The following is a 24,890-nucleotide window of genomic DNA, read 5'->3' as shown; positions in this document are numbered from 1 at the left end:
CTTGATTAGCGAAAGTCTATAGAAAGGTGGGCTCATCAGGGCGGCCTAGTTAGCCTGATTGATTGTATATTGCACTGAATTATCAGAACAATAAAATAGTATAATAATCATATGATATAATTTGACATGTTACTATAATATTAATGATATGTAAGGTACATGAAAAGCCTTCTGTCATCTACACAGTTGTTCATACCTTCCCTAGTTTCTAAACCTCTTTAAACTCCAGACGGAGCTTTATAATCATATCATCATATCATACTGACAGTCTTTTCGTTTTTATGCTTAGAACATAATTTCTTACGTATATACACCAAACAAAACAACCCATTGAAATAATTTGTAACATGTAAATAAATTCACTTTATTTTATATATGCATATATATTATACTAACATGTCAATCTGTTTCAGACAAAAGAGAAGAATAACAGGGAAGTTTTGAAAACAGACATACAACATCGCAAAGAAACATTCTACAGGGTAAGTTTTAATAGATTCATAGAATATTAAAAATATATGATGGTTCATAGTTGTATCATACCAAAAACATTACTCATAACGCACGTGTCTAACCATAGTAGGTAAAGACGTAGTTTTATGGCAACAATGTTAAGGAAACTGCATACTTTCATTGCGATACATAACAATAGTCTATGTGCTGATCATTTTAAAGTTATATGACCAGCTGACGAAACATATCTATGACATTCTTATTGTATCATTTTTAGAAGGTAGGTGAAAAATGTTTAGATACATGTTTGAAAAAAAAAACAAGAAATATGTTTTGAAAATATTACTATTGAAACAAAAGTCTATATTCAATACAGTAAGTTACTTTCACTTAAAATAAATTAACTATTTGTATCTATATTCAAATTATCTACTAGTGCTTTATGACTATCGATAAAATCTGAAACGATTTAATGTAGAATAATGAACATAGAGGCTTTACTTTGGAGTTTTACTTCCTAAAAACATTATGAAATTATATAAAATAAATTCAATGAAATGGCAATGTATTCTTTGGAAGATAATTATGAACACTAGTATATGCATATATGATTTTCGATTTATCATTCAGGAGGGTCCGTCGGACGAAGACTCCGCTGTGTCGTCTGCTCCAGCCTCTCTTTCCCCTCAACCTCTCAACGAAATGTGGGTAAGTATCGTTTGACATACATTGATAACCAATTACGTACAATTCCTTATGAAACAGACGAAGTCCTTCAATAAATATTCAAAATAATATTTTCAACAGTCTTACGATACTAAAATGTTACGAGTTTTAAAATTATTCTGTATTATAATTATTTTCTTTTTGTTTGTATCTTCCTAACCCAAACGCAACAAACAAACTTGGAATTTTTACTTCCCACTGACTCATCTTATTCTGATAAGATTTGCTATAAGGAGGGTCATCCACAAATTAAGTCACGCGTTTGAAGAGAGGTAGGTTATCACTGGAATGTGACATTGTGTGACAATAGCCAGGCGATTGAAGGAGAAGCTTTGTAATGTCACATTTTAAAATTTTAAACAATCAAACTCGACGATATTAATGGGTAAATAAATAACTCAACATTCCTTTTACTTTAAAAACGGCGTTATAATAACTCAGCATAAAATGTAAAAATCTGTTAATTAACGTCAGGGGCGCCCTTATGAAAATGTGACGAATAGTGACGAGGAAGGGGGGAGGGTTTAAAAGTCTTTGGAATTCAGGTGAATTAATTTATTGATGATCCCTACATTAATATCCAAAAAATCATTTATTAATTTAAACATAACAGTTCAATAAACCTTCGTTTCTTCAAAACGTTTCTTTGATTTGACAGAGCTACGTTAACCTATAACGACATTTATATAAAGTATTAAAGAGCTTATCTGTTGCACCTTAGAGGGTTTCCATTTGTATGTTCTTAATTTACTTTGTATTCTACTGATTTATTTTCACTCCAAACACCTATGGTTTCGTCTATTTTTGATAGTCATAAAAACTATATATGTTATAAATTAACAGGAACTATCAAACTATGCACTCGCGAGTGTCTCACGAACAAAAAACGCACAGTTTAAATATTGACATATATCGTCATTTGGTATTTGCCGCCGTCCTTGGAGTCATGAGAGTCATCGCTCAGAACGCTAATGCCGCGATTGCGATACCTTGTCACCCACTAAACTATTGACAGTGCTTGCGTCACAACCATTGTGATGTAGGGTTACCAAGCTCTCGACAATTACTTCTATCACATTATCATAAATTACACATTAAGGTATACATAATACCAACTCTAATCACCTAATAATGGAAGAATACGAAACAAAAAGTAAATAATTAAATCAATTTAAAATTTTCTTAACACTCGATCTATATCTTGAGCGTAACAAGATAATATGATAACAATATAGAACATTGTCATTAATTAGTAAAACTGTTATAATAACCTAATTGGAAAGTGAAACCTTGAGTGTATAATTCTAAGTCTCGATGGCCACAGTGCGGGCAATGCACGCGGCTGTCAGACGCGCTGAGAGACGCGCGCGATCAACTCGAACTGATGGAGTTCAGGCTGCTGGAGCTCGAAGACGCCGCGCCTGATAAGGTGATGTGATGTGTGTGATAAGGCGTGATGTGATATGTGATGATGATTTGTGATTTGGTATGTATCTAGCATTCCCATAAACAGTCGGTATAACCTTAGGTTTTTTTCCTCGTAATTGTTTCGCGCTATCGTATTGATTTGAATTTATTATGAAAGTTTAAGGATTATTATGGATTTTTAACTAACATTAACTAAGTAGTTTTTGCTATATAGATGTATAAAGAAACGATTAGTGATGATCTTTATGTTGTAATGTTTTGTTTAAATGGCCTTTACTTTGAAGGTTTTATCCAACGACGCAAAACAAAGTTAACGAGCTCTGAAATTTTCTTGGACTATCAATTTTAAACAAGATTATATTTAAAATATTAATGTTTTAATGTATTATATGATTAAAATCATAAGAGGTGTATTTCCGTTGACTTATATTGGGATCCACGACTCTACTTCCTGTAACGCGCATCGAATACTCCCAGTGCGCTTAATGGCACAATGAACTGTCTATATGATGTCCAAAGAGTAATAATATTCAAAACTAGCAGTTATAATTAACTATATATTTTGTTTTATCCAACGTAATAGACATCACATGAGAAAATAGTTTTAAAAGATATAAAATTCGCAATTCCTAACATATCTGCTTATTAGCACGAACCTTTTCATGATGTCACCTCAGTCGGAACACCTTGTGTGTACATCATTCGTATTTATGACTTGAAGTATTTGTCTTTATTCAATTATACTAATAAGAAAAGACGTATGTATGTCGTTATGTAAAAGTTCAACGAATTATATTTACATTTCAATGTAATGAGGCATATTTAATGCATACAATTTTTTATGTTTTCATCACTTACTTATAATTATTGTTGTTAACAAACAAACACATTTATTTATATAAAATGAGATTAAAACTTAAGTATCTAAACATTTTTTATAAATCGAAGTAGACCAACATCCGCATAAGCAATTTTATTAAAGATCATCACTATATATATCAATCAGACCGTGAATGAAAGATGTCATGAGAGAAGATTAGTGTTAGGCACTACTTATAACATTGTTAGAGAATCTCAGTTATCTCAGACATTAGTTCGAAAGGATATAATCAAGGTCTTTCAAGTACGAGTATTGACAATTAATTCCTGTTTATGTCACTTGCTAGTTCTTAGTTATAAATTGTAATATATAACAAAAATACCAACAGTATGGATTTAAATGAATGAGAATAAATTTGAATTTAATTATCATTATTTATATGCTAATGTTTTATAAAGTGAATAAGTTATGTCTGTTTTTGTTGAGAATATATATTCCATTGTATGTTACACCGACTTATATGCTAGATATTATAATAGGTAACTGTTGGTGTTAGTGACGTCATAAACCACCGTTTCCCATTTCCGTTTGCGATAATTAAAGTCTATTTGTGCAAAGACTGGTGTTGTAATGCGTATCGGATGTTATCCTTCAAACGTACGGTAGGCTTAGATCTTAATACGTAACAGATTTTAAGTAAACATAACGCGTAAGCGATTAAACAAAATTACGTTTCATTCTAGGTAATATTGTTGTGGAGAATTATTGAGTATTCGTGTTAACTATTTTATAAATCTTATATGGAATAATATTATATATTTTATATAAAATATTAATTACGTAATATTAAATGAAATGAAATATTAATTAAATTTATCTAAAGTAATTCAAACCTCAACGTAAAGCCTTTGTTACAGCTCGTCAAAAGATTCTTCTGTGACAATACTTTGTTAACTTGCAATGCTAAATAACTGAGCCTAAATAACTTTTAGAAATATGTATATGAAAATAAGTTAATAGTACTATAACTTTTAATGCGAAGATGAAATCTCGATTGTGGTTATCTATCCGTTACTTGCATTTCATAATAAATTCAAATTAAAGTTAATTATATTGTTACTCTAATTGCTTCCCGATTAGCAATTTTGAAGCAACGTATTATGTAACGCTTTCTTGAAATAAATGAAAAAACATGTTTTAAAATGCCGGTTCTAAACAGCTAGCAACAATACCGAAAAACATATTTATCGTTCAAAATAAACGGTTATGCCTTCTGCGATGTATTTACTTAGTATAATTTTTTTTCCTGTAATATTTTTTGTTGCTCCTATAAGGAAATCTTATATCTCTATCTGGACCAATCTTAAACATTTTGTTTTCATAAACAAATTAACTCAATGGTTATACCTTGCATAACTATGCCATTTTAAGCGCGTAAAGACATGTAGGAGGGAAAACTTCTAAAAAAATTGCCCACGCTCGATGTTAAAATAAGCATATTGTCATTCATCCTTTAACTTCAAAGTAGGAAACGTTGAAGCTGTTATAAAATATATTGAAAACAAACCAAATATTCCATTTATATATTACATCACACATAGTTTCGCTTTATATATTGTATAAGAACGTGGATTTGGAATTTGTTATGTTAGAAATGTCATCTGCAATTACCTCTTTATATGGGCAGGCATTTATAAAATGTAAATCAAAACAGGGTGCTAGGGAGAATCTAACGGACTCTGATTCTGGCTGCGTGTCCCCTGGCTCTCGGATCAAAGACTCCGCGTCACCAGAGCTCAAACGGATGGACTCCGGTTACAAATCCCCACATGTACCAAGCAGTCCGAATCCAAAAAGACACGCACACAATGACTTCAAGGAAGACTTTGCTAAAGCTCAAGAGATTATGGAGAATTCCGAAAGCGACTCGCTTAAAAGCAACCCGGTGAAAGATCATTTGGAACAGATGATACTTAACGCTGTCTCCGTTGAAGATAGGAATTGTTTGGAACAAGTACTCATGATGCTGTATAACTTCCAAGCGTTAAGCAGTTCGGTCAGTGAAGATGAATGCTTTCAGGTGAGTTTTAAGATTCTCTCTTTACATTTTTAATATACAAATTGTTTTTTGACCTCAGTGTTGAAGTCAGAATTGGTACCAACGTGATTTCAAACAAGATACAACTTTTCTGCCGTGATCCCGAAGGTACTTCGTGAAGGTCCGGGATAAATTAGAGCCCATATGTTGTTCTCATGTATATTCCATAGAATGATTGATTTTGATAAAAGTTTCCAGTATACTGCAAACTTTCATCAAAATCTGTCTGTTACTTTTTATGGAAAAAAGAGATAAACATTTTTTCACAACCTTTAATAATATTGGAAGGATTAAACGTTAAATTATGATTACTTTATAATAGTTTGTCTTGAAAACTTTTTGGGTTTAATAAAAACGAAAAACATTGACGTCTGTTATAAGAGTCACAACAAACAATGTCCTTTATACAAGTTATATCATAAAAATATATTTTCAGTCAAAACCAAGGAGAATATGTGATCTGAGACAAAAATTGGATATAGATATTCCTCTGCACAAAACCCACAAAGCAATCGCAACAGTCACACCTTACCAACAGAAGGGATATAAATCATCATTAGAAAGTCTCTGCGATGAAAGGAAACCAAATAACATTTTACAAGAGAGCGGTATTTTTGAAGAAGTCGAATCTGAAAGCAAGGGTACACAAACCGACAACGAGAGCTTTGAGTTCAGCGGTGAACTGAACACTGAAATACAACGACTGAATAGTATAAGGGAAAAGTTAGAGAAGCAGGGTGTTAGGAATAGGACGCTCAAGGACGAAGATAATCTAGAGTGTAAATGCGTTAAGTTGGGCAAGAAACACAAACAGTATTACGAGAGGAGGCTTAAGTTTTTGGAAGGGAAGATTTCGATATACGAAGCGGCTTCAGACGTGAAAGAGGCGAAGTTAGCGAAGAGACTTCAAAAGGAATATCAGTTGGAAAACAGAATACAGGTAACTTATACATCAAAATAGAATATTCATAAATTAATCAAGTTTGACTTTGAGATATGTAAAGCTAAATCATTAATAATCAACAGGAATTAGAAAATCAAGTATCAGACCTTCAAGACAAGTACGACAGGTTAGAAGAGGAGTTCTGTGAACTGGAAGAAATAGAAAACGACACACGTCTACATTGGCAACAGTATGTCTATTAAATATTTGCCCACAATTCTTTAGAGTCTAAGTATCCAAATAGTTTACGATCCTTAACTTATCTAGTTCTGTCCTTTTTTCTTGATCTTAATTCTATTATACCATTTTTTGGTGATATTGTCAAAGCTATTGTTTTCAGCGAGATATGTTTACTGTATATTTAATACAAGCTATATATGAACCGATCACCAGAGACATCTGTCGCCTGTGTCATGACACGTTATTTATATATACTTTCGTGATGGGTTATAGTGCAATATAATTTATACCATCATTCCATGTATATGTCAGGGTAACCTCAAAGAACTGCAAAGAATTAAGGGACAAATTATAGCCTTTATACTGTTCTGCTGTCCAAAATATTGTAATCTGTTGAAAATTGTCATGAAATTCCGTTCATATTATTACTTCAAAGAGCAACAAACATGATAACAAACTTTCGTACTTATAAATTCAATAAGATTTTAACTCACGCATATATTTTTTACTGTATGTCTATTTGTATAAATCACTTTGCCATCTTCTTCCTTAATCAATTTCATCAAACTTTCAATATAAATGATTCTGTGTTGTAGGTTAGAGATGGAGTATGAGCTGTGTTCTGCGACCCTCCGCGACATGACTGAACAACGCGAATGTTCCCGAGCCCAGGCCGAGCGACTGGCAGCGCAGCTCGCTGACAAGGAGTGCGCCTTAAGAGCCAGAGAGGTATGATGTCTCTTTCTAACTTTTTATAGCCCCTATTGCTATTTCGCTCTTGTATTTGTCTAAAATCCATTCATTCCATATAATTTTTCTCTAAGTAAGTAGTAAGAAAAAGACCTTTGTATAGGTATTACAGTCTTTTTGCTTAATACACGACTAGATATCTCTCTAATTGGAATCTCTATATGAAGTCCAAAAAATATCAAAAGTCCATAGCCTGCATGTTTTGCAAAATGTTTTCCATATCCAGTATAAAGTTATAGTAATTGTATTAACATTTGCTGCTAAACAAACGTTTACAGTTGACAGGAATGTCTATTGTCTTTGAATAATATGTAGAATATTGTTCCACTTTCTATTATTGGTCGGCACAGTACATGTATTAGATCTGGTTTGGATAAATTCTTGTGAGATTGTTGCCTGTAAATGTCTTGTTTAACGAAGTGAATTTTTGTTTAAATCATATGTTTTATTTCCAGGCTGAATTATTATCTAGACTCGAGGGCTTGGAAAAGGCTATACCGGCTCTCATCATGTGGAATATAGTGCAGGCTGTTGGACACACTCTCTCTTACGGCGGACGGGTAGATAAAATTATTGAACATTTTCAAAAAAAAAAAAACCTTGCGAGATTTTTCAAATTTTTTTTGTAGAGAAAACAATTGTAGGATACCAAATTTCATGGGTTATTATTGTTTCAGCATGCTCTAATGAGCCGAATGGGTCCATACGGACAAACAAGAAAATCAGTAATCGCTCACATAGAACAGAGGAATAAGGAACACGAAATATGCAATTCTTTGGTTGCTTACAACGATAATGTATCGATGGGTACGAGGCAGCTACAGAAACAAATCACCACGTATGTACTATTTGTAAGATTTTACATTTTTTTCCTATAAGAGAGGTAAAACATATTCCAAATTTACAGACTGATATCAGAAAAGAAAGAAGTAGAGAAGCAAGCGATGGAAACGAAGAAGAAATTGGAGCAGAACGTTAAGATGTTGGAAGAAGAATTAGAAACTGTTAAGCGACAACTTGCGGCGACTTCTAGTTGCGCTGAAGCTAAGAAGGGAAAGATAGAAGATAAAATCGTTGAATTAGAAAATAAGATTGCTAAAGAAAAACACGATCAAAAGGTATTTTATTATTTGAATATTTGTATTTTATTTGTTTATTAGGAATAAGGCAATAAATATGGGCCAACCTAAAATGACTTTAAATGGCGCTGAAACGATTTTAACTTCACATAACATTAATGAATTTTAAGCTCGATCTGATAATAGAAATCTTGATATTTAACCGAACATTAATATAGGAAAGATATTTTAGTTAACAAAATTCTGATTCGTCAAATCTTATTGGATTGGCAAAAAAAAAAAAATGAGATTAAGACTTTCGTGAGTATTAATTTAAACGAAACTAATATTTTTCGGATTACTACGCGCATTTTATTATTTTGAAAACTACATACAAGTCTGATATATTCACATCTCGTCTGCCCGTGATCGCGGTTGCTGCAAAGTAACCGAAACGTCGGAATTATGTAGTTTTTAAAATAATCATTTACGTGAAGTGATCCGAAAAATATTAGTTTCATGGACAAAAAATAATAATTAAAGTCACTCATAAAATTTTTTAAGCATCACCCTATATAAAGTTTTGCTATTGATTTTCATTTGCAATTCCAAAAAAATGTAAATACTTTCATATTTTCGTAGCTGCCAGCCGATACGTCGACGTTACAAGCTCTGTTGCTGCGCGAGCAGGCGTTACAACAGAGGATCGAGGAGTTGGAGACGAGGGAGCGAGCCTACTTGGACATGCTGACACAGGCCGACGATATGTGGGCCGAGATGGAGGGAGGGTACAAGAAGAAAATACACGACTGTACTACCGTACAGACAGAGCTGAAGGGAAAGGTAGGCTTATGTTGACAGAGGAATGGGTTCTACTGGATTGGATGACTAAAAGTTTGATATCTCTTTGATATGTGGAAGAATAGACGCGATTTTCTTTATATTACCTTTATGCCCTTAGTGTAAACAAAAAGTGTCTTCTTTTGGTTAGCTATAATGTTACAGCTTTTGAGATGTTCTCTATACTATATAGAAGCGTCGCTAAATTTTACAGAAATATATTTTGTTTGTGAGTGTTGCGTCTCATGAACGATAAAAATTCTTTCCAGGTGAAAAAATTAGAAGAGGAGAGAGATCAGTGGAAGAACTGCTTCGAGCCTCTGAGGAAGAAGTTGAGGGAGATAGAAGAATCTGAATCCGGCATGAGAATAGCATTGGAGAAGGCCGAGAGAGATGCGAAGAATCTGAAAGTACAGAACACGAACCTCGCGGCGTTGTTCGCGAAGGCTGACGCCGATGCCAAGAAGGCTGAGGTCACTGTCAGGGATTTGGAATATAAGTTCAAGGTATATCTCAATACATTTTCCATGTACAAACTTATGTTCATTTTGGGGCATAATTTTTTAAGTTTTTATATTAATATATTGCTGCAGTTCACTCCTTACGGCCTGTATTTAAGGGTGTGGGTATGAAGAAACAACTTTTGGATCCCGTACATAGTTGATAACACATCAAATGTACTGAAAATAAAACAGTTTATATTGTTAAATAAAACAAATACATTCGGATTTAGTTCGCGATCTCGTCTGGCCGTCATCACGGTCGGGAGTGTGTAGTTAAAATTTAAAATGATTAAGATGGCGCAGTAAATCCTTATGTTAGTTCTATTTCAATGAATACTCGCGAGTCTCACAGTTTATGGGTATATTATGGTTACCGAATAATAAATCCAACTAACCCACGTTTGTACCAACTTTGGTAAATACAGTACTTGGGTACTTAAGTCACTTATCAAGAAATGATTTAAAACCATAGATTATATAAGCCAAAGCCAGATAATAGTGATCAATACTGTCTAGACTAATATCAGCCAGGTCACACAAGGCTGGGTTTGATGACTCATTATATTAAAAGGGATTTATTTCAATTACAGAGGGAGACGGATCAACTCCGGAAAACGAATAAGCAGTTGGATGAAGATTTGAAGAATCATAAGGAAGTCGCCAAGAAAACTGAGAAATGTTACATAGGAGACTTGGACTGCATCAGGAAAGAGCTGACGAGAGCGTGCAAGAACAATCAAGAGTTAGAAGTGACGAACAGCGAACTTAAGGAAGAGGTAGATATTGTGGATAAGTTGTAATAATCGGCTTTGGATATTGGGAATATTCTTTAAGCTATAACCCGGTTTCCATAACGCCGGTTTTAATATAATTTCCGGATATCAACATATTGTATTAACGAAACGTATTTGTTTTAAGCGTTATATATTTTTGATAGCTTTTTATTTCGTTTCGTTTCTCAGTAGTTTCTTGTTTAGTTATTTGTTGCCAGGAGTAGAATAAGTCGTAGACTAATCAAGTAGCGCTTGTAGATTAGACTAACGCGGTGGCGAGGTTTATATGAATATCGGCTTTGATCAACAAAAGATATTGATATAAAATAACAATCTAACAGCACTCAGACACGCCGGGGAACTGATTTTATATCAATAGCTTTTCGAACGACAATGGCATGTTTGTCGGAGACTTAGATATCGCTCGGCTAACGAAGACGGTGCGTGGAATAGTGGAAAGTGTAAATATTGCATGGAAAATAACCAAATGTAAGGAGAAATGTGTTCTCAGGTCGAATCTCTGGAAAAGCAGCTGGCTTTAACGCAAAAAGCTTTAAATCAATGTAAAAGGAAATGCGACGATAGAGTTAAGACAATGAGCCACGAGCTCTCCATCAAAACGGAGGAACTGGAGGAGTTGAGAAGCGAGACGCTAAGGAACACCTACCACACGTCCAGAGTCGACCTCAAACCCGACAGGACCGAGTACGTCGACGAGGGGTACTCCATATACACAGACATACCAAAGAAAGATTACGGCAGGATGCATCACAGCATGAGCTATATATCAGAGTCAAAATGTTCCTGTCCGTCCATGAGGAACCAGTTAGTCAGCCAGCTGATAGAGGATCTCTTCGATAGAATCCACAACTCAGTTGACGAGGATTTGAGCCAGTTGTGCAGCGACATCGGGCCCGTCAACGGCAAAGTCAGTGCGGAGGCCAAGTCCAAAATCATGAACTACCTCCTCATGGCGATATCTAAGGAACTTATCAGGTCCATAGGAGACGCTGATGCTAAAACCGACAGCGAGGTAAGTCATGTAACTAATTACTGCATAGGTTACTGTGTCTAATAACTAATGTCTAACTGTGGTTGAGGTTATACCTTTAACTTTTCGATATTCATGATTTTTTGTCACAAAAACCTATTTATCTGAGAAATTGTTTACTTCTTACTTATGTTCGTTTCAATTCGTTCAATTATTGGACAAAAAATATTTTATATAAATCTAAGTGTGAGGAGTTTATAAAGTTAAATATTCTCAAAATTACTCCAGGAATTACTTATTAGTTTTTATCTATGTATATTATGGTATGTTACTCGTGACGTCACTATGCTAGGAGTGGCAGCGTTCTGCGGCATCCTACACCGGCGGACCAAGTTATAGTGGTAATGCTGGTGTAGTGAGAGGCGCTGCTCGGCTGGCCAGTGTAAGTTGCGCTTGCGCAGCCGCAAGACTAGCAGCCGCTGAGCCGCAACTAGCAGCAGCTGTTAGGATGTGCCAAGAGGTTGGTACTTGTGCGTGCGTGTGTGTGTGTGTGAGTGAGCGAGCATACGTGTTGTACATGTGTGTGTTTGTGAGTTATTACTATTTCAGAAGGTGTTCTATGTGTGTGTGTGGTGTGTGTGTATGTGTGTGTGTGTGTGTGTGTCTAGTTGTTTATGTATCCGTTTTTGTACATTATGTATGTGTGTGTGTACACGAATTAGGTTTATTAAAGTAAGTGTAAATTATTGTATGGTGTGCATTTATTCTTTGAGTTTGTGTGAATTGAACCAGTTAAGCAAAAATTTGTACCTACTTTGTATGTGTATATCAATTATATAAAAAAAAAATTCGTCACATTTTCAGGAAGTTCTGGAACACGGGGACGTGAAAATTATGGAGGAGCAACTAGCGAATGCGATTGAGAGTATTGTTGTGAGTATGACCGTGTGAGCGTCCGTGATGAAAATGTTATCAGTATAGTAAGGCAAACATTTTATCGTGTTACAGAATTGTCCGTCTTGTGCGCTGGGCACAAACGCGATAGTTTGGAGTACAGACGTTTAGTGATCGTGTTTTAATGATGTAAGCATGAAACATATTTAATGCATGAACAGTGTCATACATTTAAGCTGAGTTTCACATACACGAGGAGTCAGGTGTTATTGTTGTATTTTCATTTCCAGTCAACCTCCACCGACCTCACACTGGTGCCTTCATTGTTTTAGCGAGTGACTTTTGTGTATATACATTGTATTATACTAAGATTATATTAAATAAGCGAACGTAACGAGAAATCTCACGACTCAGATGCTTCGAAGTGATTTGTTTAAAGTTTTTTTTTTTATCTTTATCTGTACGTTAAAGTAATTTATAATTTCCGTGCCAATTGTGTTTTGTAAATAACTACATGTATAATTATATAATATGTTTTTTGTCCTAGCTCGTTTGTCGATCTATTAATAATAAAATTCCGTTATAACGAATGTATCCACACGTCTCACGGTTTTGAGGATGTTATTAATTGTAATATTAATTTCATTTGATTAAATGAATGCTATATTTTATTTGTGTTTTTATTAAAACTTCAGGAGCGGGGTTTGTTGTCTTGACGTTATAGATATTATTTATATTATAATATTAAACTAGATTATATAGATATTAGATAAGATTTGAATAGAAATAGTTTTGGTGACGTATGTTCACGTAATTTATGTAGTTTTTATATTTTTAAATTCTTAATCTGTAAAGTATGTTAGTTCCAACGAAACGAGATAAAAATGGTAAACAAAATGTTAGTTTTATCAGTGGCGTGCACTCCATAGATGCAAATAAGCACTGCATACCCTACCCATATAACAACTAAACCTATATTGTTTAATTCTTATTTACATACTTTTAGTCATACATTACGAAAAACGAATGTTTACAGACATTTAAAATGACATTTGATTTACGATTAGTTAAAAGTACCATCTATCAATGTAAAAATTTTCGATCGGCCGCTGCTAACTGCTAGCGCCGCTATGCAGCCAGAGCGGCGGTAGGCACAACTACTCTGTGTTTATTTTCCATACAAATGATGTTAAGGACGAGCTACAAATCACGTGTTGTATGCAGGAAATGTTTGCATGTGTGTGTGCGAAAATCTATGTGTGGGTTGTATTCGAGAAGCACTGCATACTTTTTTTTGTTTAAAATTTCGTAGAAAGTCCGCTAATTGTCAAATGAAACGGGACTCTGATTGGTCGATAAACTGTTCATACATTTTTTCGCCATTTTGTTATTATTGAATATTGTCATTTGTCTTTCTAAGCGCAAGTGAAAAAGTTTTAATTGGCTAATTAGTAAATAGTGAATTAATTTATTAACTAACTATGGAAAAATATAGCTGTGATAATAAAATTAAAATAATTACAAAGGGAATGCGTGTGACCAGTTGAGAGTGAACTAAAAGAAAGGTAATGTTATTATTTTTTATAAAAAGTATTATGATAGTTTTAATCAGCTAATAGGTTATGTACACACAAATAAGTTATTTGTCTATTGTTTTTAAATAATAATAATGTTTGGATCTTCACTGGATATTTCGATTTAAATAACTTTTATAAAGCGGTGATGTTCAGATCGTATTCGTTTTAAGGTACTTTCGTGGCTCAGAGGTAGTTGAGAGATTCATTACATTCATTTGCACATTATGTTCGATTATTATCAATGTTTATATGAAACTAATAAATTCGGATTACATACTCCCGACATATCGATTACTTAGCAGCGACCGTGATCACTGTGGACATCGCGTCTGCATAATAGTTATAAATTACGCGTAGTCCGAAAATAATGAGATAATTTTAGTTTCATTCAAATGAATACTTGCGAAAGACCTCATTATTATCAATGTTTAAGACGAGGAAATGATGAAAATTGGTATTTTTTTTTCAAACATATTCTGCCTACCTTACTCCCAAATCTCTGTGCACGCCACTGAGTTTTATATATATATTTTGTTTAGATGATATAATTTTAAAAAATTCTATTTATAAAATATCGTCTAAATAGTTTTGTCTGCTTCATAACGTTATAATTATTAAAACCGGCATATATATTAATAAAATCGCCTTGTTAACTATTTCAAAGTAATCGAACCCGTAAATTAAAAAAACAAACGGAAAAGACGAATCGTTACACAAATAACTCAATAGAGATAGTGCCGTCATAAAAATACATATATAATACATTTACCAGGATACAAGTTCTTAGGTATACAGTAAAAATGAAACAAGTGCGAGGCGGACTCGCCCATGAAGGGTTCCGTAGCAGCAAGTAGATGACATAAAATAAAAGTTATTGTAGTGCATTGTAACTTTGATCGATGTTTTAAGAAAAAAATAACTTGGGTTTACATAGTGTTTGTATGAACGACAAAGTTGTATATGCGTTTTTTGAAAATGTATTATTTCTTAAAAACTAATAGTGATATCTCGTTCAAACCAATTTTCGTTGAAAGTTTCCATTGAAATCTACAGCATATATTTTTTTTAGTTTTGTCACTCTCTTATTTTAAAAAATAGAGGCGCGGACGACACTTATTTTTCCATTTTGGAAGCGTCTATCTTTCTAACATTTGTTTTTGACGAAAAATGGTCTTAGGAACCGTAATGTCTTTTTTAAAGCCCTATCCATGACGTATAGGTTAGCTGAAAAAAAAAATTGAACAGGTTCCATGTATGGTGGGCACCCCTTTAATTTTTAAATTTATTAATTTTTATTCAAAATTAGAATAACGGTTACCAGAATACATAAACCTACAAAGTTTCAACTATGTAGGTCCTACAGTTTCGTAAATAAATGGCTGTGACATACAGACCGATGGACGGACAGACAGACATGACGAATATATTAGGGTTCCGTTTTTTGCCATTTGGCTACGGAACCCTCAAAATGGTGTAAAATTGTAGGGTCTTTTTTTTGGTTTAGATTATTTTTCAGAACGTAGAATATTTTCATGTGTCATAAAAGTGTGTAAAAAAGTTTTATTTATGCATACTATTCTAAAATCAAATATATGTTATGCATCTGACAGAGTAATCACTGCAACATGTATCTATGACAACTATTATCATATACCAAATCATATTTAAAATACATATAATGTTTCATAGTAAAACTTGATTACAAAATGAAATAGAAAACTGTGATGTTATAACAAAATTAAAGGGATAAGTTAATTATAAAAAAAAAATTGTAACGTATCAGCTAATTATATTCATTTTCATACAAATAATATTTCCAGGCCTGCAAAAACTGTCCGTCATAGCATAATAATGATAAAACAAAAGGGAACCCGTGTAAGAATAAGCAGCCACAAGAATCTGATAAACGATTTGGAAGAATACTTTCACAACGAATCAAAATGTTCGTGTCCAGTTTGCGATTCTATTTCATGCTTTCAAATTAGGAGGTTCAATTCGGGATTATCCTGCACGTGCGTGGATTGTAACCGGGATCGATGTCTGACATGGGATAACAGCGACGATAGTACCCACGACAAACCGCCGGATACCGACGCGGCCAGTAAAGGTGGTAAGGCACCAGAGATAGGAATTAAACCGAAAAAGAAATGTTCAGCTCCTATGAATGATAAGGACCAAGAAAGCTCCTGCTGCACAAAAGATTGTAACACACCAGGGGGTAAGCGGATTGTATCAAACGACTACGCCGTACAAATAGAAATTAAAATGTCCGACGATTCTAACGTTGACTCTTTAAATGATCGAACTTCCAAAAACTATGACGATTTTGTTCCTGAATTTTATAAAAAAGATGATATAGAAAATGTAAAAAGTGATTTTATCAAAATTAAACCAGATACAAAGAAATGTTGCAGTTCAAATACTTGTTTTGAGAGTAAAAATACTAGCCCAGAACGTACAGCGGTGAATTTAGATAACAATACTTTTGAATATAGCGACCTTTTGAATATAGAAGATAAGAAAGTTATTGCTTCTGAGGAAAAAAGAGAGCATACAGACGCTTTCAGTTCAAACACAGTTCAAAATGCAGATTCTACATCTCACTTTATTAATTTTAATAATATGAATGAGAATAGAGACGATAGGAATTCTCGTAAATCCAAAGTTATGCCGGAATTTAAAAAATGTGCTAGCAGCAAAAACTTTGGAAGTAAAAGTTATAAAATTCATAGTAATAAATCATGTGTACCTGGAATTGAAGCGCAACCAAAGGAAAAAGATACCCATTTTCATAACACAGGCTATATAAAAACATCTAAGACAATAAGAAACGAGATGTACACCAAAAGATATGATGATGCAAAAAAGGTTTTTAATGGTGAGGATTTTGATAATCCCAAAGATCGTGATATTTTTACAAAAGAAAATAAAAATCTTGAAAAATGTTACAACGTAAGTAAATATTTGAAAATTGAAGAAGATAAACTGTATCGTCCAAAAAATAAAATAGAAAAAGATAGCAACGTAGAAAATGGTTTGGCCAGTGAAGATTCTCTAGATAATGAGGAAATTGTTAGATTGCAAAAAATTATAAATCTGCTTACTCATATTGATGACAAACAAGAAAATGATGGCTCGAATTTGAAACAATGCGTATATACGGACGTTTCTCACTCTCAGAAGAAAACTATTCGGAGGAAAAATGAGAAGTCCTCTGAGAAGAGTTCTTCTCATTTAAAAACGATAGCATTAAGTTATTCTAAACCAGATTATAGTAATTCACGGGCGGAATTGAGTGCTCAAGTCATGAATGTACCCTACGAGGAACTAAAAGAGACCTTGTCTAGAAGACACTCTTCAGTACATTCTGACTTATCTAATTCTCCAAAGGAATCGCCGAAACTAGACATTTTTTCTAAACTAAAAGAATTATATAAGGCCTGCAGCTGTAAGGTCTGTGAATGTTTACCTAGTAATTCTTTTTCAAAAAACAGTGATATATGCAACTGTAAACCGTGTGATTGTGACGATTGTAAAAAATATATGGAAAAATTAAGAAAGAGACTATTAAATAGACCTACTTCTGGATGCCCGTGTGTAGCTTGCGATAGAAAAGATTGTCGTGGTGTTGTAAAAGACGATAAATCATCGGTATGTGACTGTGAGCCCTGCAACTGTGTGAAATATACTGAAAGTTGCTCAAAACCGTGCAATTGTGTTCCCTGTCAATGTGAATTATGCAAGCCATCGATACCTATGCCTCAAGCACTAATGGTCAGTAATATGACACAGATTTATCATCAAAGTAACTGTGACTGTGATCCTTGCGAGTGTCAAAACTGCACTAGCAGTTATTCTGCTATGACATCAAATCTAATGCGTGAAGCATCGACTGGCATAATCACATATGGGAACTGTAATTGTCGAGCTTGTGCGAACGATTCATGCCAATTAAACGCATCTAGTTGTAGATGTGATGTACAAAACGATGTTATGAGAAAACCTTTGGCCAAGAACAGCCCAGATTATGGAATTCACAGGGTGTACGTCAGAGAAAAACCTTATGGCAAAACTGACGCCATTAAGAAGCATCGTAATACAATAGCTATGTTCGCTTTATCAGATACATACTCTAACAGATTGTTCAGTTACTCTAACCAAAATGACACATGTAAATGTGAAGTATGTGAATGCCTTGTATGCAAAGATAAAGGAAAACTTATAAATTATGATGATAAACCAAAATACGGAATTAATATAAATAAAAAGTCCATACCTTCCGGTTATTGTGTTCCGTGTCAATGCGAAACATGTAAAAAATATAACAACTCAAATGCGCAAAATTTTGATGAAAACTTTAGCTTTAAATATAAATATAACACTGAAAATAACAAAAAAGTTGATGGGAACAACATTTCCAGAGAAGATAAACTAATTAAGAGGTCTAAGCTTACTTTTGCATCGCCAGAAGTAAATTCTTTAAACAAATTACTCAAGGGTGACGACGTTTCGGTTAATGAGGTATTCTCAAAGAAATCTGAAGATTTAGTGGATGATGACCATTGCTATTTATTGAAAAAGGGAAAGTTATTGACGTCGTCAATTTTGAAAAATATTGTCTCAAAACGTGGTTCCTCCCATGTACTTGTTAAAAGTGATGACAATGAGAGTTGTTTTAAAGAGAATGATAATAATTCTAAGCATTTTCCTAGACTTAATTCCTCGCTGTGTCAACAACTCAAGTTTGCTGATACGTGTAAACAGGATGAATCTTTCCATACATATTCATCGCCAAAAAGTTCCAAAAACAACACGACTTCCAAAGAAAAAGAGACAACTGAAATTTTTAAACATAATTCCCTTGATTTAATGAATTCTAATGTATCGAATACCTTTCGTGATGATTCAAACGATAATATTAAAAAGGACGTATGTGATGACTTATTACATGAAAACTTAGAAAAATCTAAAATGGAAGTCAATGATGCCGACGCTATTGTATCAAGTCAAAAACACTTGGTACGTTCATATAAAAAAACGAAAGAATCTCTAAATATAACTAATGTCCTAAATAATAAGATACATTTATCGTCTGCAAAAAGCATGAGCTTAGTCCAATCCCTTTGTAAGGAAAGAAATATAAATATAGACGACCAATATACATCAAAATATTTACAATCTATTGAAAAGCTCCCCTTGAAAACGATCAAAATGGAATTTAATAGTATTAATGCAAGCGATGAAAATCAAAAAGACATTTCTAAAAACGACAGTGATGTAAATTTTTGTAAAGTAACAAGCAAAATGAGGATACCTCAAATTAATGACAAAAACGATTCAGAGACTTTCGTCTACGGAAATATTGATATAGTCAAACATGAAACTGAACATACAGTTCCACCAATAAATGATACCGATTCTAACTTAAAAGAAACAGATATTGAAGATGACATATTAAAAGATAATTATCCTAAAATAGAAAGCGACGTGAATGATATGAACAAACAAATCAGGGCTCAACGGATGGTACCTTTAGTTAAAATTAATAAAGCAAGGAAGGCAAATAAACCTTCAAAACCGGATCCAGAGTTAATGTTATATAATAAGCAAATTAAAAATAAACGTTACCTAGAACTACCAGATCGTACGGACACAGCATCGTCCGTAATAAATTTTAACTCATTCGATAAATTTATGAAATTCTACGAATCTGTTCCACTTGAAAACGATGTAAGTATTCTTTCACAATAAAAGTCGAACTAATTCGATGTTGGTATTATAATTATTAATAACAATTCAGGATAGCGAACAAAAAAATCAAGAAGATATACTTGGTAGAAAAATAGTCTACGTGAGCGCAGATGCCATTTGTACTAATCCTCTCGAACCAAATCGCAAGAATTCCTTAAAATCCATATCACAGCAGACTAGTGCTGTACCTCTTTATTTTCTCGGATCAGGCCAAGGAAATAGGGCATTGGTAAATTATAAATCGTATTTTCTCTCCTTTTATATATATACATTAATAATTTTGCTGCCCAATTTCAAAACATGACAAGTGACTGACATCTGATTCTATTAGAACGAATTATTAAAAAAAAGCGATTATGAATAATTTGTCCCATACCGCGTTCTGGGGTTGGACAGCCGAAGGAAACATTAATATTTAATATCGTAGAACAAACTTCAGATTGAAGTGAACGATTTGCTGAATTCTCCTATATTACAATCGAAACATACGATTGGCCAAATAAAGAGATCATGGAATGAGGTAACGATAATACTAGTTAGTCCCTACACAGCTATGTATTGAAATAATAAGCCCTTAATTTCTATAGAGTAAAATGACTTTGAAGACAATCAGCAGAATGAATGACGCAACGTCACAAACTCAACGGGTTAAGATCGCTGTTGATAAGGAAATTGACTGCAATTTGATACTATCAGCGGTAGACCCCTTTCAACTTAATATTCTAGGGATATATTAAGAATATTTATAAAAACTACAAATACAAGACAAGTTAAATCTTAAGCAAAATTTATACTTTGAAAAAAATATGTGATAGTAGAAATAGTTGTATTGCTCGTATTTGTAGTTTTTTTTTTGGTGATAGGAAGCAAATTGATATTTCATTATCTTTCAGCTTTCTTATGCAATTATTAAATATGTTAATACTTTCAGGAGAATTTAAAACCAAAAAACGTAAAAGTAGACAATACTATGTTAACAAAAAAAGGCAAACGTTTGTCTTCTGATAAAAAGGAGCAAAGTTCAAAGCCAAATTCTGTAGTAATGGATTCTTATGTACGTGATCGATGTTTATATATTATGGCTTAATTTATTTCCATTTAGATTATGTTCATACGACTTTCGACTTAGCTACAATAATTGACGAAAATTCTATGTGATATATGTAGAATGACCTCATTTTTGCTTCTCTGTTGTTGTAAAGTGTAATAATTTAAATAGGACCTATAATTTTTCTACTATTTTTTTTTATTATCCATCTTTATCATTACAAATGTGATTCATCCTTAACCAGAAAGGGATAGGGTATGTGACTAAAGAAAATTATTTGCTGGATCTAAGCCGTGGATAAAATTTACTATTATATTATATAATATCATATTTTCGTAGGAAGCCGAAAGGACTTCCGATGGCCTTAAAGCCACCTTTGTATTTTTGAGGAAGGTTTCAGATCACACAGTACTCCTAAGATGGAACATCCCGCGGGATGTGAAAGAAGTCGAGGGTTATGAGGTTTGACTGTGTTTGTACTAGAAAATGTCTATTTCAAAAGCAAACGTCTTTATTTTAAATAAATGCCGACACTAATATTGTATCAAAAGAACGTTAGAATACATACCCAATATATTTTATTCTGAATTTTGCTACTTTTCCTCAGTATTGCAGGCTTGCGTTGAGCAGTATTATAGTAGTTCTGTTATTCTCTTTGGTTGCTTATTTTTTCTCCAAGAACGATTCCATAGGGGTTAGGAACTATTGCTATTTGGTTGATTTTCAGTTTGGTTTTCAACTTGACGAGGTTTTTGCTTACTCTATAGAATCAATCAAAAACCTCAGTTAAAAAGTTAAACTTCGATGTTACCTTTAGCTACAAGTCGACGGCCGTGCGGTCAAGAAAATTCTGAATCCTTCGAGGTGTATGGCTGTACTAACCTGTCTACCTCATTGCGAGAAACTCCTTTTAACTATACGTACCATAACAAAACACCAGAATAAACATAACCCGGTCACAACAGTTGTTTATAATGCAAAAAAAGTTAGATCTGGCATATTATAATATTGTAACTTTGCAGATTGTTTTATTGTATACATTAAGAGTGTTCAATTAAAAAAATACGAAAACGCTTATCCATTTTTGGCATATGTGATAGGTTCCATGTATATATTCTACTAAAGGCATGAATGTTTGTCTCGTTGAGACCAACGAATGTAACGAAACAAAACAATTTAAATAAATGTAAACCATGTTGTTTGTGTCTGTGTCAGACTGAGCACATAGCTATAAAGAATAATAATAATTTAAAGTGAAAAAAAAAAATATAGGTACAGTGATAAAAAACTTTGGATCAACAGCGAAAAGCTGCCACTATTATGTTGTTGAGATTAGACTAGAAATATATTTGACTTTACTTGGAGCAAACAGGGTTTAGATTTCATAACTCTTCCAGTGACGCTGTCAAAAACCGCAGAGGCAACAGCAATTTATATTTCAAAGAAAAATCGAAAATAATACATCAAAAAATCTATGCTACCACTCTTTTATGTAGACCTTTGCTGAATCAGTCTGGGCACAACCATAGACTGTTTTATTAGTATTAAATACAGGATAATGGAGAACCCAAATCCAATACCAGACACTAATACAACTCTGCTTATTTCTAATCTATTTGGTCATACAATGTTTATTTTAAACTAGAACGGCCATTTCCACAACCTATAAAAATTACAATTATAACATTCAGATAGAACAAAAGGTTCCTGGTCGCTTACTTTCCTATTCTTTGTGGATTTCTACAATATAAGGGATAATAGTAACCTCAAACCCACCCTTTCCCGCTCAGTCTAGGACAAGAGGTATATTTGTAAATGTCCTGGTAGCTTAGTATGAGGAGATCTGTCAGTGCCACTGAAAATTATAAGTTGCAATGGTTCAATTATTGTCTACTCAACTCCATACGTGTCTCTATTGGGTCTTATTATGTTAACATCGAAATCGATGGCTTATTCCATCTCACTAGCAGCTAACTATTTTTACTTTAAGCAATAGTTTCTAGAGAATATAGAGTGGTCTTAAGTGAGATGATAAAAAAAAATGGTTGAAATATTAGCTCAAATTTATAATATAAAGACAACGGATACGAATAAAAATATTATGCCTGCAAAAAACATAGAACAAAGTCAGTAAAGTATTCAAGAGACAACCGCATTTTTCCTTATACTTACTATTAATTATTTTTAATACAACAATATGAAAGACACTTGTTAATAAAAGTCTTAATACACGACCTATTTAAGTTAAGCATCGAATTCCTATGCAAAGATTTAATGACTGTACTGAGTTTTCGTTATAGAGAACTTGGTAACCATCTTAATATTTTTATTCAGAATTGTGGATGGCATATAATAATATTAAAACAAAAAAAAAATTGACATACTTCATAAACAAGAAACGTAATTAAAGTCAGTAGGTACTATTCGGAACTTTTTTAACCAAAGGAAATTCAAATGATGTAAACTAGGCTCTTCTTTACTGTGCAATGCGTGCTGCACAATGAATAGCCAAATAGAGTGTAGTCGACCTTTAAAAAGGAAAGATATAGACGTTAAAACGAGGAGTAATATATTGAATCGCACCCGGGTAGAGGTTGGGTCATATCAACGGAATAAAATAAGTTTATTAAAAGAAGACAAATTTATTCCAAATACGTATAGGCCCATAAGTTCTGTGAAGAATAAAGTTGAAGGATTAACAGAAATTGATAATCATGTATGTTTCGAACCTAGAAAACCTAATATTGAAACCATGTTATTATGGGACACCGAAAATAGAAAAACTCAAATAAGATAGACAAAGTTTTATATTTCAGGATAGCAAGTCAGTTAAACAACAGTTTGATTTTTTTGCTGTCAATCGTAATAACAAAAAAGGAGTCAAAACTAAATTATGTAGTGAATCAAATAAGGTCGATGTTAGCTCGCAGTACGCAAGACGACCGAAATCGCCGTCCTATATAAAAACATTCGACGGGTCCAAATGGCAAAATATAGACAATACATTTGAATTAGAACAGTATTTGGAAGCAGAGAAAGAAGGTACGTTTAGGGTTAAGAAGGTCATACGAAACTAATTCTTTGAAAATTTATGTAATAATATAATTTTAGATGCGTTTACATCAAATAAAAATTCTTCAAAAAAAATTCGCATTTCCGAAATGCCCCGTGTCAAAATTATCGCTGAAAAATTACCCAAGAAGAATAATGTCAAATCAAAAAAATTGGAAGAGCAAATTGTTTGCTTAGAGTACGATGTATTTACAAGCGACCATCATTACGCGAAACCATCACAAACAATGAAGGCGTATTTTTCTGTCAAACCAATAGGAAGGGATGAAGGTAAACAATTATCATGTTACTTTCACGCTTGCTTCTGTTTAATACATAATTAAACATATTTATTTTTGGTGCTGGTAACTTTGTGACTAATATTCTAACGGAGGAGAACGACGTTGATAGTTTTAAATGAAAACACCAATTAACTAATGTCAATATTTTTTTACGCCATTACCACATAAGTCATGATCTACTGAACAAAAAATGAATTTTGGAGAAGGATGAATAGTTGTAGTCTTTATTGTTTAAAATTAATCATACTAAGTCGCTTAACTATATACGTTTTTTTTTTAATTTTAAACATGCATATAGAAGAATCGCTTAAAGATAAATTTTCTTACACAGAAAATATTCCAATGTTACCAACATCCAGAAAAAGATATTTCAATGTCGCCAACGAGGATTTCGATACATTAAATGAAACAGACGTCGACATTATTGATGCTAAAGTTGCAAAGAACAAATCGTATTTGGACATACTGGAAAATATTCTTATAAGAAAGCAAAAGATTTATACTAATGAAAAAAAGAGCACTTTAGATCTCATGTCGTTGTACCAAATGGCTAAAAGTGACATTCCATTATTTGACAAAAACTTCTCAAATCGTTATTAGCTGTATTTGAGAGTAAAAAAGGGGGAAATGTGCTTGTTGTACCCGCTCGTAAAATATTATGTAATAAATGTTGTCAATAAAGTATTTGTACGGAATGTGGTATT

At 33.2% G+C, this 24,890-nt stretch overlaps 2 protein-coding genes and 1 long non-coding RNA gene across 16 annotated transcripts in view; 2 read left to right on the top strand and 1 right to left on the bottom strand.

Moving 5' to 3' along the window:
- LOC116769413 (rootletin) overlaps positions 1 to 13,128 on the top strand; it is a 76,228-nt gene extending 63,100 nt beyond the window's left edge. Inside the window, exons 6-23 of one of the 4 annotated variants that reach the window (XM_061522433.1) lie at positions 414 to 482; positions 1,084 to 1,161; positions 2,489 to 2,608; positions 5,142 to 5,507; positions 5,962 to 6,465; positions 6,552 to 6,658; positions 7,245 to 7,377; positions 7,854 to 7,958; positions 8,076 to 8,236; positions 8,306 to 8,516; positions 9,099 to 9,299; positions 9,566 to 9,802; positions 10,390 to 10,575; positions 11,084 to 11,605; positions 11,916 to 12,083; positions 12,428 to 12,496; positions 12,572 to 12,646; positions 12,748 to 13,128. In XM_061522433.1, the coding sequence (XP_061378417.1) occupies positions 414 to 482; positions 1,084 to 1,161; positions 2,489 to 2,608; positions 5,142 to 5,507; positions 5,962 to 6,465; positions 6,552 to 6,658; positions 7,245 to 7,377; positions 7,854 to 7,958; positions 8,076 to 8,236; positions 8,306 to 8,516; positions 9,099 to 9,299; positions 9,566 to 9,802; positions 10,390 to 10,575; positions 11,084 to 11,605; positions 11,916 to 12,083; positions 12,428 to 12,496; positions 12,572 to 12,628 (3,294 nt within the window). In that variant the 3' untranslated portion in view covers positions 12,629 to 12,646; positions 12,748 to 13,128. Of the gene's footprint in view, positions 1 to 413; positions 483 to 1,083; positions 1,162 to 2,488; positions 2,609 to 5,141; positions 5,508 to 5,961; positions 6,466 to 6,551; positions 6,659 to 7,244; positions 7,378 to 7,853; positions 7,959 to 8,075; positions 8,237 to 8,305; positions 8,517 to 9,098; positions 9,300 to 9,565; positions 9,803 to 10,389; positions 10,576 to 11,083; positions 11,606 to 11,915; positions 12,084 to 12,427; positions 12,497 to 12,571; positions 12,647 to 12,720 lie in introns of all 4 variants that reach the window. The other 3 variants (XM_061522434.1, XM_061522435.1, XM_061522436.1) reach the window with 3 other exon arrangements.
- LOC133319143 (uncharacterized) lies at positions 781 to 2,505 on the bottom strand. Its single transcript, XR_009752832.1, has 2 exons — positions 1,896 to 2,505; positions 781 to 1,226 (listed from the first exon to the last, which is right to left on the bottom strand). It is a non-coding gene; the product is annotated as an uncharacterized LOC133319143 (long non-coding RNA).
- A 2,441-nt stretch (positions 13,129 to 15,569) lies between the features above and the next one.
- On the top strand, positions 15,570 to 24,881 carry LOC116769414 (uncharacterized). Of its 11 annotated transcripts, XM_061522500.1 has the most exons (8): positions 15,667 to 19,764; positions 19,835 to 20,014; positions 20,213 to 20,305; positions 20,373 to 20,483; positions 20,717 to 20,839; positions 23,650 to 23,875; positions 23,945 to 24,175; positions 24,518 to 24,881. In XM_061522500.1, exons 1-8 carry the CDS (start codon positions 15,886 to 15,888, stop codon positions 24,784 to 24,786), a joined length of 5,112 nt encoding a protein of 1,703 aa, XP_061378484.1. In that variant the 5' UTR covers positions 15,667 to 15,885; the 3' UTR covers positions 24,787 to 24,881. The 11 variants fall into 11 exon arrangements, with proteins under 11 accessions (XP_032516383.2, XP_061378492.1, XP_061378484.1 ...); XM_032660492.2 differs by lacking the exons at positions 23,650 to 23,875; positions 23,945 to 24,175; positions 24,518 to 24,881 and adding exons at positions 21,173 to 21,295; positions 21,651 to 21,851 and having other exon boundaries at positions 15,570 to 19,764; XM_061522503.1 differs by lacking the exon at positions 19,835 to 20,014.
- Positions 24,882 to 24,890: the final 9 nt, after the last annotated feature.

The sequence above is a fragment of the Danaus plexippus genome, chromosome 14 (assembly GCF_018135715.1).
Source record: "Danaus plexippus chromosome 14, MEX_DaPlex, whole genome shotgun sequence".
NCBI classification, from domain to species: Eukaryota; Metazoa; Arthropoda; class Insecta; order Lepidoptera; family Nymphalidae; genus Danaus; species Danaus plexippus.
Note: the sequence above shows the minus strand (reverse complement) of the source record. Positions and strands in the feature narration are given on the sequence as shown.

What these genes read in the sequence shown, in the direction of transcription:
- LOC116769414 (XM_061522500.1), top strand. Translation starts at nt 15,886, where the DNA reads ATGATAAAACAAAAGGGAACCCGTGTAAGAATAAGCAGCCACAAGAAT. An exon ending in CTGTTCCACTTGAAAACGAT is followed by an intron (nt 19,765 to 19,834) that starts GTAAGTATTCTT and finishes ATAACAATTCAG; the next exon opens with GATAGCGAACAAAAAAATCA. An exon ending in CTGTAGTAATGGATTCTTAT is followed by an intron (nt 20,840 to 23,649) that starts GTACGTGATCGA and finishes TTTATATTTCAG; the next exon opens with GATAGCAAGTCAGTTAAACA.